Here is a 20,764-nt window from a genome sequence, read left to right as displayed (position 1 = left end):
AGTGCTGAGGAGCAAGGATATCTCCTTGAGGACTAAGGTGCGCCTGACACAAGCCATGATATTTCCAATTGTCTCATATGCATGTGAGAGCTGCACAAAGAATAACAAAGACCAAAGAAGAGTTGATGCTTTTGAGTTGTGGTGCTGGCGAAGAATGCTGATCTGTCCTGGAGGAAGTGCAGCCAAAATGCTCCTTAGAAGCGAGAATGGCCAGACTTCGTCTCACCTACTTGGTCATGTTGTCAGAAGGGGCCATTCCCTGGGAAAGGATGTCATGCTTGGTAAGGTGAGGGTCGATGAAAGAGGGGAAGGCCTTCAACAAGATAGAGTGACACGGTGGCTGCGATGATGGGCTCAAGTATAGCAGGGATCATGGAGGTGGCGCGGGATTGGGCAGTGTTTCTTTCTGCTGTGCATGGGGTGGCTATGAGTCGGAAATGACTCGACAGCACCTAATAACAACAATAATAAACAAATGAAAAATCCTCACAACTGGACCTATAAGCAGCATAAATAGAGAAAAGATTGAGGTTGTCAAAGACTTCACATTGCCTGGTTCTACAATCAATGCCAATGGAAGCAGTAGTCAGGACATCAGATGACGTATAGCACTGGGCAAGTTGGCTGCAAAAGACCTCTTTCAAGTGCTGAAGAGCAAAGATGTTTCCTTGAGGACTAGAGTGCACCTGATACAAGCCATGATATTTTCAATCACCTCATATGCATGTGAGAGACCTGGACAATGAATAAGGGAGACCAAAGAAGAGTTGATGCTTTTGAGTTGTGGTGCTGGTGAAGAATGCTGAGAGTACCATGGACTTCTAAAAGAGCTAACAAATCTGTCCTGAAGAAAGTGCAGCTGGAATGCTCCTTGGAAATGAGACTGGCCAGACTTTGTCTCACTTATTTTGGTCATATTTTCAAAGGGGACCATTCCCTGGAGAAGGATGTCATGCTTGGTAAGGTGGAAGGTCGACAAAAGAGGGGAAGGCCCTCAACGAGATGGATCGACACAGTGGCTGTGGCGATGGGTTCAAGTATAGCAGACATCACAGAGCTGGTGCAGCACTGGGCAGTGTTTTGTTCTGCTGTGCACAGGGTCTCTATGAGTCTAAGACGACTCGATGGCACCGAACAACAGTAACAACACTAAATGATAATCGGTAATGTTAGTAGAGTAGATGATTGTGTTTGGGGAAAAACTGTACTCCCACTGAGTGTGTTCAAGGTACCTACCTACTGGATTCCAGAAAGGATCTTCTGAAAAGAGATGATGTGCCCTAAAAGCCTTTTTACCAAATTCAAGACACTCAGCACAAGTAGCCTGGAGCTACATTATGAGATGAAAAAGCAAAGAGGGAAGCTATATGAGCAATTTTTGCTTGTGTTAGGAGCTACAGTCAGAAAGGCCAATCAGGGTAATCTCCAAGAAAAAGTGTCCATGAAAGAAAAAGACAGCTACAAACATCCACAAATGACAGAGAAAACCAATCCAAAATGATATCAGTGCCATTAAAGTAGGACTTTTTTATTCCTGCTCTCACTTGCAATAATGCCAAAGGCAGCTTACCTACTGTGTCAAGTTGATTCTGACTCATAGTAACCATATGGGAAGGACAGAGTAGAACTGCCCCATAGGGTTTCCAAGGCTATAAATCTTTACAGAAGCAGTCTCTCCCATGAAGCAGTTGGTGGGGTTGAACCACAGACTTCTTTAGTCAGCAGCTGGGTGCTTTAACCATTATGCAACCATGGCTCCTTAGAAGTAGTTTCAAACAAAAAACAAACTCACTGCCATTGAGTTGATTCCAACTCATAGCAACTCCCAATGGATTTCCAAGGCTGTAAATCTTTACGGAAGTAGATCATCCAGTCTTCTTTCTGCAGAGTAGCTGGTGGGTTTGAACCTCCAACCTTCTGGTTAGCAGTCAAATGCCTTAGGCACTAGGCCACCAGAAGTCCCAGAAGTAGCTTAAACAGAACCAAAACAAACCCACTGCCATCGAGTCAAATCTGACTCACAGCAACCCCCACTGGGTTTCCAAGGTGGAAAATCTTTACAGAAGTAGATTCCTCAGTCTCGCTTCAGCAGAGCAGCTGGTGGGTTTGAATACCAACCTTCTGGTTAGCAGATACCTTAGGTCTGGTGCTAATAGAGTTCCTTAGAGGTAACTTAGGGAGTAGGAAAAAAAGGTAAAAGGCCTAGGTGGGGAAATACAGGTGACCATTCTCCCATCCTCCAGTTGCCCCACTGCAGGCTTACTGCAAGGACCAAGATGAAAGAAAGAATATGCTGTAATTTTAAATGCAGTTCCATCTACTGAGTATTACATGGAATTAGGTATTTTAATTATGATATGAGACTCTTCTTGGAACAAAAAGTAACAGAGTTTTTTGTTATTCAATGATAATTAAAGAAACTAAAGAATACAACCAAGATTTTATATGGGGAAGCAAGGCTAATTGTACCTAGAGCTTCTCTTGTTCAACATCACTGACTCACACAGATACACAGGTCACGTCCATTCCTACTCCAAAACACAAAACTATAGATACATAACCCCAAAACCCACCATCACAAAGACAGTATGTTAGGCTCACTCTTTAACACCAACATCACAAAAGCATTCCATTGTACTTAAACCACTATTTCATATTACAGTCATGCATCACTTAATGTCCACGATAAGTTCTATGAAATAGGACATTATGTGATTTGGATATTGTGTGAATACTGTATTATGTACAGGCAGTCCCCAGATTATGAATGAGTTCTATTCCTAAGTCTTTTTTTAAGTTGAATTTGTACATAATCAGAGCAGTTACGTATGGTTCCTATCTAATGTAAGTCAAAAGTTTGTCTCACCCACTGTCATCGAGATGATTCTGACTCACAGTGACCCTACAGAACAGAGCAAAACTGCCCCATATGGTTTCCAAGGCTGTAAATCTTTACAGAACCAGACTGCCTTATCTTTCTCCTGTGAAGTGGCTGGTGGGTTCAAACTGCTGACGTTCTGGTTAGCAGCCCAATGTTTTAACCACAGCACCATCAGAGTGTCTTTAATGTTTGTCTTAGTATATAGTATATAATGCACCTTTCTATACATAAAAAAATTAAAGAAACATTTCCAGATGCAAATAGAGTTAGAATAATAATAATGCTTTAAATGCATGTCACAAAGTAGCACCTATTTGTTACTAAGAACCAAAGTGCATACCTCAATTTTTTATATAATACAGGTTTTACCAGGGTTGGAACCATGGTATATGTAGTTACATGTTGCCCTAATGGATGTTATGTGGCATGTGGCACGTGACTATACTTCTAAACTAAGAAATTTAAAAGAAAAAAAGATTACCCATAGGAGAGATTCCATAGGTTGAGGATTAAGCAATCCTATGATTCCATGGTACCATGACAGTCCTGCACCCATCATGAAAATACCAACACCACTAATTAGTGAAGCAATATAGCGCATATTTGAAAATCCATATCTGAAAAATAAAGAAGATAAAATAGTTCACAAGAAAGAGAAATGGATTCTTTTTAAAATTTATCTTAATACATCAATTAAAAAAAATTTCAAACATCTAGATGTTATAGTTTCATGTCTAATTACTGTAAGTCTCAAACTCAAATACAATTAGGAAAATAGTACAGAAAGTGGAAAAAGTGACAAGATCTTTGAAATTCTATAAAAACAAAGTGACTATCATTCAATTCAGCTATTTTCTAATCTCTTTCCAGTTTATTTGGAACTAGTAGTGCTACTTTCTTATTATGTACCACAGATGCTGACGAAATTAATTTCATCTGTTTTTAAAATGCACTTACGTATTTAATGAACAGGGTAACATTTAAATTTCCATGCAATGCAGATTCTAATTAATATTTTGGTCTCTATGTGCAGCCTATCTATGATTTATATTACCTATAATTTGATGCTAGACATTTATTGCTGATTATGAATAGTTCAGCACACAGCAACTATCAACTATTACTCGGGCGAAGAGCTTCCCTTTTCAGGTTGGTTTTTAATCACTGAGTTTGGTGGCGTAGTGCCTATGGCATTTGACTGCTAAACAGAAGGCTGAAGGTTCAAACCCACCAGCCACTCCTCGAAAGGAAGATCGGGCAGTCTACTTCCGTAAAGATACAGCCTTGTAAACCCAAGGAGGAGTCACTATGAGTCGGGACCAACTCGATGGCAGTGAGTTGGTTTTTTTTGTTGTTGTTGTGAAAAAAAAAAAGAAGTCAATTATTTCCCCAGCATGTTTGGCCAACATGTACATTGTTTTCTATTACTGTAAGCACCAATAAAATAATCATTATAGAAACTGAAAAATTTACCATTCATATAAAGTAAAAACCAAACCAAACCTAGTACCATCAAGTCAATTCTGACTGATAGTGACCCCCTGCAGTGTAGTAAATTACTTTGTGTGGCTTTTCTACCCGAAAGTCTTTGTAAACTCCAAGGTGGGATTTTCTATGAGCAAGTGAGGAGCTCCTGATTGCTGAAGGTGTCCACCTGGAATATTTCCGTTGGGAGAGGCACAAAACAATGTTCTGGGAGGTGCCCACTCTCTCTCAGGTGCTTAGAGTTCTGACGCTATAATTGGCTAGTTTGACCACCCTGTGGGCTCTAAAGGAGACCTCCTGGAGGCAGAACTCTCTCTGACTGCTGGTTGAGGGAGACGTGCTGCTGAAAGAGACACGGGCTCCTGAAACACGCGTTGCTGGGAAAGAGACACAAGAGACATGCATTGCTGAGTGAGACACCGAGGGACCAGCACTGCTGGGAAAGAGACTGTGAGAGACTCTTGGCTGAGGGACGGTGGGCTGGGAGAGAGACTGAGCGTTCTTCCTGAACTTGAGTTGTAGCCTGGTGCTTCCCTAATAAACCCTGTAATCTGTGAGTTCTGTGTGGTCACTGCAGCGAATTATCGAACCCAGGAGAGAGGTGGTGGGTGCTTTGGGAGGAACGGTTGGTGAAAGGGCTGGAGGGAGGCAACATGTCTGGCCTTGCAGTAATAGGCCTTGGGTTACTGCTGGTAATCCTGTCTTCCTCTTGTGAGATTAGAGGAGGTCAGAACATGTGGCCTCCTTGCCGTTTTTGCACCCCCATTGGGTTTCTAAGGCAGTAAATCTTTACAGAAGTAGATTGCCTCATTTTCCTCCTGCAGACCAGCTGATGGGTTTGAATCACCAACCTTCTAGTTAGCAGCCAAATGCCTTACCCACTACACCACAAGAGCTCCTTACATGAGGTAAAGAATCACTCATTAATTAATAAAAATATCTCCTGGAAACTTTACTTTCAAGCCCAAGCTCTATGGCACCCTTCCAGCAGTTGGATATTTAAACAAATCCTTCATTAAAACTGTTCTTTGAATTCTTTTTGCAGAGATGTAATCTTGTCATAGGGAAGTTAAAGTTCACAGATTGAAAGTGTTCTACAAGTTTCATTTAGAAATATTTACTTTCTTCTAAAAAAAAATTAAATATTTAGTTCTTCAGTCATACCAGCCACATTTCAAGTGCCTCACAGCATATACAGTGACCTGTATATGGGATAGCACACATACAGAGTATTTCCATCATCACAGAAAATTCTACTGGATAGCACCAGTGCAGACTATCGAACATATCTTGAGAAGAAATCTTCACAAACTAAAATTTAAAAAGTTAACCTTGTTTGTAAATTTTTGGCATATAAAATTGGTCAGGAAAAAAAATTACTTTTCTTGAGAAAGTAAAACGGAAATTAGTAATTAAGGTTCTAATAATTCGCTGGTTCTCTACAATAGCTTTCGGTAGTTACAGAAAATTCAAAATGCTATTATTTGTAAGGAAATATTACTGCTTTGTAGTCAAGTAAAGAAAGGCATATTTAAAGCATAGAGATAGACTAAATTACAGAAATAAAATTACTTTTTTTAACTTAAGATTGATCAAATTTAGTTGGCTATGCTTAAAGAAGCAACAGAGAAAATCTTTGTCTTAAATAACTAATACAACTCAAAACAATATATTCTAAAAAGTATAAAAATTTAGAAATAGATAATTTTGAAGTATCAACACAATACTATTTCCAAATCACAACAGAAGGATTAAAATAAATATGGATTTACCACATATTATCACCCAAATTTTAGTTTTGGTAGCCTATTAGTCTAAATCTGGAATATGTTTCCTTTGATGAAAGAAAAACACAACTCTAAGATCAAAATATGTAATCTGTTATTATCAAATATGAAAATGACAAAATCTCCATGCTGTGTTACAAAGCATAAAAATTTTAAACTTCATTTTCAAATTATACACCTTGAATTTACTTTGACACAGCGGTGAGTCCTACATTTTACACACTACAGAAGTAATGACCAAATCTTTAACACAAAACTGCAGGTATATAAATTGCAGGAAATTTCACAAATTCAGCTGCTTTTTATTTCAATGACTTGCTGCCAAAACAAATAAAAACAAAATAAAGGCAATGTTCTTACGGATGAGTAGGATCTGGTGTTTGAACAGACTTACTGATGCCCAATGCTAGTAAAACCTATGGAGAAGAGGGGGGAGAAAAAAAAGTGGTAATCATTAGCAAGATAAGGAGTATAAGTAACATGGTAAAGTCAATCTTCAGCGTACAATTTGACAATGTCAAAGAAACACTTAGCATAGACAAATCTCATGGCCTAGCAATTCTGCTTCTTAGTACTTACCTTAGAGAAATAAAGAAGAACTGACAAGGGTTTAAAGCACCATTGTTTATAATGATGAAAAACTTGGAAGCAACCTAAATATCCATTAATGAGGAATAGTAAAATAAATGATGGTATAGCCAAACTATGAATTGCTTCTACGGCAGTTTAAAAGAACAGGGTTGGGGCAGATATTTGTTTGCTGACATGGGAAATGTTCCTAACATACTAGTAATAAAAAGAAAGAGAAAAAAATTAAACAGTAATTTCTGTTTAGAAAAAATTCTACATAATTCTGTAGTTTTTAGAAATACACTGTTAAACAGAGGAAAAGATCTGGAAGAAGACATATTTAACTATGGTTACACTTCTGAGAAGGAAAGTAGTATTAGGATGGTCGGTAATGTCTGATTTTTTACAGAAAGAAAAACTTGATAGCTACATAAATCAAAGATAGTACACATTTAAAGATATACACAACAGTATATAATGCATATGAGTATATACTTTTGTAATTAAGACTTTAAAACCCATGCAAAGATGCACAGGGAGACAGCTCAGGGGGTAAGAGTGCATGGAGGGAAGGAAATAAGAAAGAGGTAACTATGGGGAGGGGAGCTGTTGCACTGTGGTAAACTGTAGCCAATGCCATGAGACAAAGTGTATGTGAGCTGCTGTATGGAAAGTGAATTTGCGCTGAAAACTTTCACCCAAATCACCATTTAAATAATTTAAAAAAAAAACATGCAAAGGATGTATATAATACATCAAAGTATGAAGGACAGATGTTGAAAGGGGGTAAACTAATCTAGGGTATGAAAAGGAAGAGACAAGTAGAATTAGTTGTAACTAAAATTTTATCTTATTTTAAAACAACAAAATAACTATGGCAAACTGTTAATGTCTTTAATCTTGGGTACGAACTTCCTTTCTTTCGCTCCTTCCCGCTTTTCCTTTCTTGCTTTCTTTCAAGCTTTCCTGCTTTTCTTTTATTTCTCCCTGTCTATTTAATTGATTTTTCTTCCTTATCCTTTATTAAAGAGTTATCTGTTGGAAACTTTCAATATTAGCATGTCTATTCCTAGAAGTCCTCACCATTCTACTTTGAAGTGAATGTAGAAATCTGAAAAACATTACGTCATGAAGATCATACAGCCTTGGAAACCTTATGTTCTGTCATTTTCTATAGGGTCTCTGTGAGTCGGAATCGACTCTACGGCAACAGATCTACTAAGGCACACCCATTCCATTGGCCTGGGTGATCCATGAGAACTCTACCCCAGCTGGTTAGAACTCAAATGTCTCCTGGCTTTGTTTGAGTCCTAGGAATTTCTCAGCTTTCTGCTCCCTAGTCATTCTTCGTCCAGACCAACGGAGCTTTACCCTATGTAGGTGTACCTTAACATTCCCCAAACACTAAAGTCAAGGAAATCCCCAGGCAGACTTCTAAAGTTCTCTATGTACCTCTCTCCTCTGTGGAACTCTACCTTGTAAGTTCTAGCCACCTCGGGCCCCTTGAACTCTGGTCTCTGCCTTCTCAACTCAATGAGATTGTTACATTCTTTCTAGATCTCCCACCAAGCTCCATTGTCCCTAATGTGCCTCCAAGCAAAGAGCCAGGATAATCATAGAGCTCAACTCATTTGTTTCCCTTCTCTCAGGGATCATGGTCTTGCCTGCTGCTGTCAAATGTCTGAAAACAGCTGTTTCATGTATATGCTAGTTTTTTAATTGTTTATGGCAAAAGGCTAAGCTCAGTCCCCATTAGTCAGCATGTCTAGAAGGCGAAGTAAGCTCTACACATAGAATTATGCAACTTGCTTTTTCACTCAATTTATCATGATTATTAATTCAGGTCAGTACATACATGTCTGACATATTGTTTATAAACATTTCAGGGTGGCTGTTGTTATGTGGTGTCGAGTAGTATTTCAGGGTGGCTGTTGTTATGTGGTGTCAAGTTGGACCCGACTCATAACGACCATCCCTTGGGCTTCCAAGGCGGTATCACTACAGAAAGTAGAGTGCCCAACCTTCCTTCTGAGGAGTGGCTAGTGGTTTGATCCGCCAGCTTTCTGGCAGATACAAAGCATGATCTTAGGCACTATGCTACCAGAGCTCCTATACCAGGGTAGCAAGTATAATAATTTATTTAATCATTCATGAACCCTTAAACCATCTTCAGTGTTCTAATAACAACTAATAAGGCAACAAGGAGCTCTGGTGCACCAGTGGTTAAGGCATTTGGCTGCTAACCAAAATTGGCAGTTCAAATCTACCAGCCACTCCACAGAAGAAAGATAAGGCTGTGTGTTTCCATAAAGATTTACAGCCTTGGAAACCTAATGGGGCAGTTCTTTCTACTCAGTCCTATAGGTTGTTGTGAGTCAGAATCGACTCGATAGCAGTGGGTTTAATATGGAGACTAGTAATCTGGTATATAGCTCTTTGCTTATATGTACAAATATTTCTGCATTTCAATTTTCCAATGTTCGGTTAAGCTTTCAACAAAATAAAGATCATGTTTTGTATCTCTCTCTACCCCTCTTTTACACACACTACTACTGACTGATAAAACATTACAAAGACAGAGCCATGGTGGTGCAGTGGTGAAGCACTTGGCTGCTAACTAAAAGGTCGATGGTTCAAATTCACCACCCACTCCTAGGGAGAAAGATGTGATAGTCTACTTCCATAAAGATTTACTGCCTTGTAAACCTTCAGAGGCAGTTCTACTCTGTCCTATCTGGTCAGAATGAGTTGGAATCAGCTTATGGCAACAGGCTTCGTTTCAGTAGGTGTTAAGTATTGGCTGAAATTCAAGTTAGTACTAATGCTAAATGCTTGTCTTCCTTCCTTAATTCAACAAAGGGTTTTCACTCGAGAGTGAGTTAGACTAGTTCTCAGTTTTAATTTTTAGTTAGGAGTGCTCTCCCCACACTTTATTGTTTATTATTTTTAAACTTGTTTTACATATTCTTATTGTGCCTGTGTCTTTTATTATAAGTTATCCCAAAATCTGTCCTTCCAATAACAGGGCTATACATAAACTAATACTGAGAAGATTTTGTCTTACTACACCACACTCTTTAATATGTGAAATTATATATAAGCAAAAATTTTCATTTTATTATTAAAGGCTCACGTCTGTAGATTGACAATTTATGGCAAAGGAGTTTTTAAAATGTTATTTTCATCTTCTTCATTTGCAAACTGAAAGAAAATAACCCACACTATAGTCTAACATGAAAAAGCATTTTAAGCATCAGTCATATATGACTATTTTGTATTTTATTCAAATAACTTAAATTCATTGGCCAAATCCCTACCTAATGTAAGAATGCCTTCTACAAAAACCTCTGTGCAAATAGTGATGGATAATCCCATACTTCATGTTCCATTGTTGAAGTTCTTAAAGCATAACTGCAAAAACTCATTGCCATCGAGTCAATATTGACTCACAGTGAGCCTATAGGACAGAGTAAGACTTCTCATAGAGTTTCTAAGGCTGTGTATCTTTATAGAAGATACTGTCTCATCTTTCTCCCACAGAATGGATGGTTGGTTCAAACCACCAATCTCTTGGTTAGCAGCTGAATGCTTTTAAAAACAGTGCCACTAGAGCTCCTTAAAGCATACTTATAAAACTCCTTTAAAATACAATGATCATGTTTCTATATATGTCATTGCCCAGAAAAAAATAAATTTTCATTTTCTTCCATAAATCAATTATAGGAATCATTCAGTTTTTAAACAGATAAACTTTTAGACTAAAGCCAAATAATAATAATAATTAATTTAAAATTATTAAGAAGAAGCCTTTACAAGCTCTTACCTGATTACATGTATCAGATAATGAATGTATAGCTTCTGAGAACATACTCGCTGAACCAGTATAAACCCAGGCAAGAAATTTAAAGAAACAGTTTAATCCATTGCTAAGAGAGAAAGGAAAAAACAATTCAGCATTGATTTTGATAAAATTTCCACCAAAATTTATTTAATTGGTTATATATATATACCTTTACACTAGATTTTGTGCAGAGTACATTAAAAAGAATCCCTAGCCTTAGAGAACTTATTACTACATAGATAACAAGAGTACAAATGTGAAAAACACAGATTATATAATCATTGAGTACTTAAATGAAGAAGCATTCTATGACTAAGCAAATTACTTATTTGCACTTTGAGATATCATGAGAAAAGTGGGTGCTATGTGCTTAGAGACGACAAAAGAAGAAAGTTAGTTCTGTGTCTTAGGTAGGGAGAGAGGGTCTGCACTCTGTCTAGGAGGCCAGTATCAATGGCAAGACTTTGGTGAGGACCTTCACTTCAGTAAGCAGATGCAAGAAGGAAGGACCAAACTAGACCAAGCCACCTCAGGGTCACAGGAGAAGACCAGAAATGCTACAATAAAGACAGTCACTCTGAGGAAGCTGGTTGCTCAAGATTCCAACAATAACAACTACTGTGATTGACTAAGGTGCTATACTAGTCACTTACCAAAATGTAATACTTAATTTTCACAGAAGTATATTATAAAATATTAATATCTCCATTTTATAAATGAGAAAATTGTATATATCCCTTTCCAGCTACCCTCTGCTCTTCACTTCCCCTTCAGATAATTTCTTGAAAGAATTCTGTCTATTCTTGCAGTCTCTATTTTCCTCACTTTGCACCAAGTCTTCAAGCCACTAAACAATGGCTTCTGTTTCTACCCCTTATTAGATTGCTCTTATTAAGATCATCAACAATGGGACTGTAAAATGGAATAATCACTGTAAAATATATTATGGCACTCTCTTAAAAATTAGAAACAGAAATGCCGTATGACCCAGCAAATCACACTATTAGGTATAAATCCTAGAGAAATAAGAGCTGTGACACAGATACATGCACACCCATGTTCATTACAGAATTATTCACAATAGCAAAAAGATGGAAACAACCTAAGTGGTCATCAGTGGATGAATGGATAAATAAACCATGGTACATACACACATTGCAATACTATGCAAAGTCAAAGAATAATGGTGACTCTCCAAAACACCTCATAACACGGATGAACCTAAAGGACATTACGCAGAGTGATGTTACTCAATAAAAAATGGACAAATACTGTATGAGACCACTACTATAAAAAGTCAAGCAAAGGTTTACACACAGAAGAAACATTATATGAAGATTAGTGGGGGTGGGAGGAAATGGAGGGTAAAGCACTAACTAGAGGATGGACATGTGTTAACTTGGGTGAAGGAAAAGGCAACACACAACAAGGGGAGGTCAGCACGAAATGATCAAGGCAAAGGAAGACACTGGAAGGAGCACAAGAGTTAAAGGCAACAATGATAAATACTATTACATACAAAATCGTAACAGTAATTAAATGACCATCTACTAGACACGCAAACTGACTAAGTATAGGAAGGCAAATGGGACCACAGCCACGGATATATGTAACTTTGACAGAGGATATTTCTATGTATATATTTATATACACTATGAATAAAGCATGTATCTTTGAATCCGGAAGACCATACAGAGGGCAAAGTTATAAAAACTACTTAGCCATAACCAAACATCTTGAGGGAGTAAGTCACTGGGCCTCAGGGGCTCAGGACCATAGTCTCAGGTACATCAAAGTCAATTGGCATAATATAGGATTGGAAGAAGCCTCATTAACAATCTACAATATGCAGATGACACAGCTTCCCTTGTTGAAAGTGCAGAAGAATTGAAGCACTTACTGATGAGGATCAAAGACTGCAGTCTTCAGTACAGATGACACCTCAACATAAAACAAAAATCCTCACAACCAGACCAATAAGCAACATCATGATAAACGGAGAAAAGACTGAAGTTGTGTTGTCAAGGATTTCAATTCACTTGGATCTACAATCAATGCCCTTAGAAGCAGCAGTCAAGAAATCAAACAACATATTATACTGGACAAATCTGTTGTAAAAGACCTCTTTAAACTGTTAAAGAACAAAGATGTCACTTTGAAGGCTAAGGGGCACCTGGCCCAAGTCACGATATTTTCAGTAGCCTCACATGCATGTGAGAGCTAGACAATGAATAAGGAAAACCACAAAGAATTGATCCAATTGAATTTTAGTGTTCATGAAGAATACTGAAAGTACCATGGATTGCTAGGAGAATGAACAAACCCGTCTTGAAAGAAGTACAGCCAGAATGCTCCTTAGAGTGAGAATGGCCAGACTTAGCCTCTTGTACTTTGGTCATGTTGTCAGAAGGGACCAATCTTAGAGAAGGATATCACACTTGGTAAAGCTGAGAGTCCGTGAAAAAGAGGAAGAAGGCCCTCAATGAGATGGACTAACAGTGGCAACAGTGATGAGTTCAAGTACAGCAATTATTATGAACGCAGGACCAGGCAGTGTTTCATTCTGCTGTGCAGCACAGGGTCAAAGTAAGTTGGAACTGATTCAATGGCATCTAACAATAATAAAAACCTACAAATATCTCAGACTCAAAAATGAATTCATCACTTCCTCTGCTTCCAGTCTGCCCCTCCTTTCAGTGTTCCTTCTCTCAGTGAAAGGTATCTATCACACTGCATAAGCTAGAAACTTAAAAGACGTTGATGCTACCTCCTAAGCAATTCTTTCATCTGCCCACACCTCTTGGTCACTAAAATCACTATCCTAGTCCAGCGTATCATCATTCCTTATCTATATTATTGTAAATGCCTTCCTGTAGTGTAGTGTCCCTTTAGTCCACTCTCCACTGTGACTCAACTGGCCTCTAAATACATTGTATCAATAAATAAATAAATAAATGCACTGTATCATGCCATATCCTAATACTTCTGCTTTACAATCTTTTCATTATAGCCAAGCCATTCCAATCATTATGCCTTTTCTCAGGCTACTTCCACAGTCAGGAATGGTGTTCCACTGGATCCCTGACCCCTCCCACTGGACTAACACATTCTAAATCATTAAAGAGTCATCAAATGTTTTCTCTTTATTATCCTGGAATTTACCAATACTCTTTTAATGCACTTCAGTCTTAAGCCTACACTGCTTTATTCATGATCTTGGAAACAGGAATTATGCATAATATCTTTGTATTTCAAGACTTTATCACGGTATGTGATTGAGACATATGTGTGTGTGTGTGTGTGTGTGTATGACAAAACAACAAATTAATGTATATATACATCCTAAAATAAAGATTAAACAAAACAATATACATCAAAAAGATAAAAGAAAAAAGAGAAGGGAAGAAAACCTCAAATATATTCTTCATAACTATGGATGGGAACAGGTTTTGCTATATATATATATATATATATATATATGGGAGCTCTGGTAGCATAGTGCCTAAGGCACTTGATTGCTAACCAGAAGGCTGGCAGTTCAAACCCATCAGCCACTCCTCAGAAGAAAGAAGGGACAACCTAGTTCCATACTAGTTCTGTAGTGATACTGCCTCGAAAACCCAAGGAGGGGTCACTATGAGTCGGGTCTGACTCGATGGCACATAACAACAACAACAACAAAAATATATATATATGTATATGTATATATAGACAAACGCACACACACACACACTTTTTTTAAAAAAAGACTTCTATCAATGCCAATGAAAATGATAAAGGATTTTCAGGTAGAAATTATTCTTAGATCTTAACCACATTAAAAACACACATGGCATAAACTTGGGTATATATGCATAGTCTACTCCTACAACTTTACTGGCAACAAAGACTTAACTCATCTTCCTCCTAAAACAACATAAACCTCTAGCTCTTTATCTAGCTACCAAATAATACATTTATACATTCAAGGATCATACATTAACAATAATACATTTCTTATTTTTTTCAGGACTTACATGCAAATGGCAACCATCACCACTTTTCCTGGTCCCTTGAGAAATACCGATGTCATTCTGGAACGTGGCTGTAAAAAAAAAAATAAAGAAAAAAACCTCAAAAACTTGTCAGTGAAGCAAACACATCAGACTCTAACACACTAGAAAACTGACAATTATTGACGCTGAGTGATGGTATATCAATAATTTATTTTTTCTATTTTTGTGTATTTTGAAAATTATTCCTGATCAACAAGTTTCATTAATACTGACATGAATGTGGAAAACTTAGATAGATTTCAGTAAGGGCTCCCAGGAAAATCAGTATAAAATACTCAAAGCAACGTAAGGTGCATTTCAAAGTGATACTTTCTTTCTGGCAAAAAACACCAGAAAGATGTTTATCTGTATTTTACTGACCATGCAAAGGCATCTGACTGTGTAAAATAACTCACTGCTGTCAAATAAATCCTGACTCACAGTGACCCCTCCTTGGGTTTCCAAGGCGGTATCTCTACGGAAGTAGATTGCCCAGTCTTCCTTCCAATTTGACTGTGTGGATCCTAACATATTATGGATAATACTGCAAGGAATGGAAATTCCAGAAAATTTAATTGTGCTCAAGAGGACTTGTGCATAGACCAGGGGACAGTATAGAATAAGGGAATACTGCGTGGTTTAAAAATCAATAAAGACGTATGTCAGGTTGGTACCCTTTAACCAGTTATTCGATCTGTATGCTGAGCAAGAAATCCTAGAAGGTAGACTATATGTAGAAGAACTCGGCATCAGGACTGGAGGATGACTCATTAACAACCTGCAATAAGCAGATGACACAACCCTGCTTGCTGAAAGTGAAGAAGACTTGAAGCACCTAGTAATGAAGATCAAAGACTACAGCCTTCAGTATGGATTACCCACCATAAAGAAAACAAAAATCCTCAATGGAGGGATGGACACAGGGAAGAGGTAACTATCGGGAGGAAGTGGGAGGGGAGATGTTACATTGTGCTAAATTGTGGTCAACGTCATGAGACAAAGTGTATGTGAACTGCTGAATGGAAAGTGTATTTGCTCTGTAAATTTTCACCCAAATCACAATAAAAAGAAAAAAAAAAATCCTTAGAACTGGACCAATAAGTGATATCATGATAAACAGAGAAAAGACTGAAGTTGTCAGGGATTTCCTTTTACTTGGAACCACAAACACTGCCCATGGGAGCAGCGGTCATGAAATCAGACAGTGCAATGCACTGGGCAAATCTGCTGCAAAAGACCTCTTTAAAGTGTTCAAGAGCAAAAATGTCACTTTGAAGACTAAGGTGTGCCTGACCCAAGCCATGGTATTTTCTATAGCTTCATATGCATGTGAAAGATGGACAAAGAATAAGGAAGCTCAAAAAAGAATTGATGCATTTGAATTGTGGTTTTGGCAAAGAATATACCATGGACTACCAAAAGAAGGAACAGATTTGCCTTGGAAGAAAAGAAGTACAGCCAGAACACTCCTTAAAATGGGGAATGGCCAAAGACTTCTTCTCACACACTTTTGTCATATTATCAGAAGGGACCATTCCCTGGAGAAGGGTATCATGCTTGGTAACGTAGAGGGTCAGCAAAAAAGGGAAAGACCCTCAATGAGATGGATTGACACAGAGGCTGCAATAATGGGCTCAAGCATGCCAATGATGGTGAGAATGGTGCAGGACTGGGCATTGTTTTGTTCCGCCATACGTGGGGTTGCCATGCGTTGGAATCAACTTGACAGCACCTACCCACAACAACTGTTACTGCAGGTGGAGGCAAAGGTACTTCCAGTGGTCTGAATTCTAAGAAATTCATGGAATTACGATTCTAAAGGAAGGCATAAGAAAGTAGAAATGTGTTAAAATGAAGCCAGACAATGAGGCAGAACAATGAAAAATTAGGTGCTCTAAGGAGACCACACTACAGATGCAGAACATAACTTCATATATCTTACTACTGGAACTCCCATAAGACAAAGAAGAATAACACAGAAAAAGAAGAGTCTGGGTCACAAAGCAAAAAATAAGTAAAAATAAACATGGTGTTTAATTCTAGCAAACAGGACTATCTTTATAGGTGTTAGAGAAAGAAAGCAACCATATCCAGTGGGAGAGCAAGTATTTCTAAAAATAACAGGGAAATAAAATACTAAAGGTTTATCCTACTACTACCACACACACACACACACACACACACAGTGTATAATAGAAAGAAATTCTATTCAAGGACTAGAATACTGAAAAGCTAAGGAGTATTAAGTTAACAAAAGGACTCTAGTGGCACAGATTTCAGAATTCAGCAGTTATAGTTCAGGCATCTAATGTGGATGATTCTCCATGTGAAAGAGATGTTAGGAATAGGAAAAAAAATCTTCCCAGGAAGCAGGTCTCACTTGCCTACATCATTCCACAGCAAGAGGGAGTGGCACCAGCCACTGTAGCACAGGAATTCAAATGCAGGCTCAAAAACTATGGAGGCTCTACCACTAAAGAAAGTCCACACCATCACTGCAGCCTTGGAGTAAGAAGGCTCAAAAGGGCGAAGAAAATTAAGAGGGTCTGAATATAATGGATAGAGAAGAAAAGCACATCAAATAAGATGCATAGGAAATACAGCTGGACTGTTCCTTAGAAGCAAGGATGGCAAGTCTTTGTCTTTCATACTTTGACGTATATCAGAAGGTGCCATTCCCTGGAGAAGGACATCACGTTTGGCAAAGTAGAGAGTCAGCAAGAAAGAGGAAGACCCTCAATGAGATGGACTGACACAGTGGCTACAATAATAGGCTCAAGCATAGCAAGGATTGAGATGATGTCACATGACCGTGTTTCGTTCTGTTGTTTCATGAGGTCAGTATGAGTCAAAACCAGTCAACGGCACCTAATAACACAACAACAACAGTTGTCACAACTGCCAATTTTTAAATCTCATGACAAGACAGCAATGTCTTAAACTCCACTCAGAGATAAGACAGTTTGCATAGGAGGCCTTTTCCCCAGAAACAGTATTAACTTCTTGATGGGAGATCCCTCCCAGCTAAAAGTAAATTCGAAGTCAACTCTGGACAGACTGCCTGGCATCTTGGAGGTGTTGATGATTTTGGTAGGAACCATTTCAGATGGGGAAGGGGGATGACAGGCTGACTGGAGTGAATTCAAAAGAGAAAAAAGAGGTGAGACACAGAAGAAAATAATATAGACAACTTTTTTTTATTTTAAATGCTGCTAAAAAAGGAAGCAGAAATGTAGCAGTAGTTGGAGGGACTACAGAGTAGAGGGTTTTTAAAATACCCAAAAAACTCACTGTCATCAAGTCAATTCCGACTCATAGGACCCCCTTTGGGTTTCTGAGGTGGTAAATCTTTAAGGAAGTAGATTGCCCAGTCTTCTTTCCACAGAGTGGCTGGTAGGTTTGAACTACCAACCTTCTGGTTAGCAGGCAAATGCCTTAGGCGCTACGCCACCAGAGCTCCTTGGTTCTTAAAATGGGTTAAAGTATAATTGTATGTACAACGAGGGAGAACTAGATGATGCATGAGAAAAGGGGGATGACTAAAGAAACAAAGGACTGGTATACATGAGAGGGGATGGGAATGAGAGTAGAGGAAGGGTTGGCTATATAAATCTGAACAGGACTATATTTCAACTATAGTAGAAATGAAAGCAGAGTTTTTGGCACAGATGTAGTAGATAAATTTGTGAGCTTAGTGATGAAAAAATAAGGTACTTTTATCAGACTACATTTATTTATTTATTTATTTATTTTTCCCAATAAATAATGAAGCATAGTCATCAGTTGAAGCGAAAAGAATGAAGCTATAGAAAGTTTGGGAGGAGAAGAAAAGGTTTACAAAAGTTATCGTACAGAATGGAAGAGTAAATGTACAATGGAAGTCTACCAAGACTATCAGGTAATACTGAATGTCTATTCATTTTGTATAGTCATATAATAAAGAGAGGTCAATTAAAATGGCTGTGTAATTTTCCTCTCCAATGGCTGAATTCCAGGGTACAGGCAGACAGTTGGCAGTTTGAAGGTTTGACCAGGGTAAGAGTAGGAGAGAGGACAAATAAAATTAAGGGTATACATGAGAGAGCTAAATCTTTCTAATTATAAGAAAATAAAAGCTTCTCCTACATCTTTAGCTATATGCTTATGGTTCATGACACAGGAGTTTAAGAACTCACAGCCCAAGTTTTTAAATTTCAAGAAAATGAGACACAGGCAACTAGATTGTAACTCAGGAAATTATAATGTGTTCAAGAAACTACTGCATTACGACCACAGACATGCTAGAAAACTAATACCAGGAGTTTGTAGTATACATACACACAGACACTATTAGAAAGACATTCTTACCTTGGTGTTTCCCAGGAAGTCTTTATATTCTCTTAATATTTTTTGGTTTCTAAATAGCCCTATAAAAAAAGAATTATAAAACAAGTTGCCTTCATACATATTCTTATCAGTCACATTTTTTTATTAATATAATCATTCTCTTTAAGACTATGTTAAATATGCTCTATTAGCTACATTATTACAAGAATTCTTGACATGCAACAACGTAAAGGGAGCTTGATAGAACTTTCTTCTCAGTATTAAATAAGATATTTGAGTTATATAATCTCTCATGTTTTAGATCAAAGTTTAAAAAAAGAAAAATGTGCTTTTTCAAATTTTTGTATTTTAAGTATTTTCTCTACATACAAGACTAGTAGTCATAGTATCATTATTTTAATACCAAAAAATTGAAACTCTATGAGATAACCAAATAAACTATGGTGTATGAATTTAGAGATACCTTCAAGAACAAATATGAAGCAAAAATGACCAAAAACCAGACAAGTTGTGTAATGACACCAAGCCATTCCACATGAAGATAGCAAAAAGTCATTAAAAAGACAGGAAGGAAGAAAAGACCAAAACAGAGATCAGAAGAGCCTATGAAACTTACTTAAGCAAACAGAAAACAATGAAATAAAAGGGTTGAACAAAAGATTTCAAAGGATGACTTCAGAAGAAAAGCAAAGTGTTATAAAAAGTAAAGTAGTATTATAAAAATAAAGTATTATAATGAAATGTGCAGAGATTCGGAGTTAGAAAACCAAAAGGGAAGAACACATTTGGATTTTCTCAAGCTGAAAGAACTAAAGAAAAAAAGTCAAGTCTCAAGTTGTTAATATTGAAGAATTCTATGGGGAAAACATTTAATGATACAGGAAGCATTCAAAGAAGATAGAAAGAATACAGTCACTGTTCCAAAAAGAATTTGCTGACATTCAGCCACTTCAGGAGGCAACATATGATCAAAAACCGATGGTACTGAAGGAAGAAGAAGTTCAAGCTGCACTGAAGGCACTGGCAATAAACAAGGCTCCAGGAATTCACAGAATATCAATTGAGATGTTTCAACAATCAGATGCAATGCTGGAAGCGCTCACTCATCTATGCCAGGAAATTTGGTAGGCAGTTACCCAGCCAAGCAACTGGAAGAGATCTCTATTTGTGCTCATTCCAAAGAAAAGTGTCTTGGTTATCTACGGCTGCTACAACAGAAATACCAGGAGTGGATGGCTTTAACAAACAGAAACTTATTCTTTCACAGTTTCCAAAAACAAACTCAATGCCGTCGAGTCAGATCTGATTCCTAGCGACCCCTTCCTGGGTTTCCAAGGTGGTATCACTACGGAAGTCAATTGCCCAAGCTTCCTTCTGAGGAGAAGCTGGTGAGTTTGAACCACCAGCCTTCTAGAATTCCTAACTAAGGAGACCAGCTCTAGGGGAGGGCCTTCCCTCCTTTCAACAACTGTTTGCCCAATGTTCTTTGGAGATCTCCATGTGTCTTGGCAGCAAACTTCCCCAGGGTCTAGGAGGTTCTCAGTGCTGGGACCCACTATATTCCTGGCTCTTCTTTCTTGGCAGTACTAAGCTCCCTCCTTCTTTTTTCACTTCTGTCTCCTTTCCTCTCTTAAAAAATAAAATGTGATGCAAGCCACACCTCAGGGAAACTCCTCTTACATCACACATCAGGGCTGTGACCTGAATAAGGATATTGCATCCCACCCTGGTAGCATAGTGCCTACGGCACTTGACTGCTAACCAGGAGGCTGGCGGTTCAAACCCACCAGCCACTCCTCGGAAGGAAGGTTGGGCAATCCTACTTCCGTAGTGATAACTG

The 20,764-nt window shown here is 38.0% G+C and overlaps 1 protein-coding gene across 1 annotated transcript in view; it reads right to left on the bottom strand.

Annotated features, from left to right (window-relative positions):
• The window catches only part of SLC30A9 (solute carrier family 30 member 9), a 176,653-nt gene that overhangs the window by 63,416 nt on the left and 92,473 nt on the right, over window positions 1–20,764 (bottom strand). Inside the window, exons 7-11 of the mRNA XM_007947175.1 lie at window positions 18,946–19,004; window positions 14,581–14,648; window positions 10,547–10,649; window positions 6,514–6,569; window positions 3,363–3,498 (exon numbers count right to left, since the gene is read on the bottom strand). Of these exons, the coding sequence (XP_007945366.1) occupies window positions 3,363–3,498; window positions 6,514–6,569; window positions 10,547–10,649; window positions 14,581–14,648; window positions 18,946–19,004 (422 nt within the window). The remainder of the gene's footprint in view (window positions 1–3,362; window positions 3,499–6,513; window positions 6,570–10,546; window positions 10,650–14,580; window positions 14,649–18,945; window positions 19,005–20,764) is intronic.

This window comes from Orycteropus afer, unplaced genomic scaffold (genome assembly GCF_000298275.1).
Source record: "Orycteropus afer afer isolate SDZICR_OR568_19922 unplaced genomic scaffold, OryAfe1.0 scaffold00176, whole genome shotgun sequence".
Classification (NCBI taxonomy): Eukaryota; Metazoa; Chordata; class Mammalia; order Tubulidentata; family Orycteropodidae; genus Orycteropus; species Orycteropus afer.
Note: the sequence above shows the minus strand (reverse complement) of the source record. Positions and strands in the feature narration are given on the sequence as shown.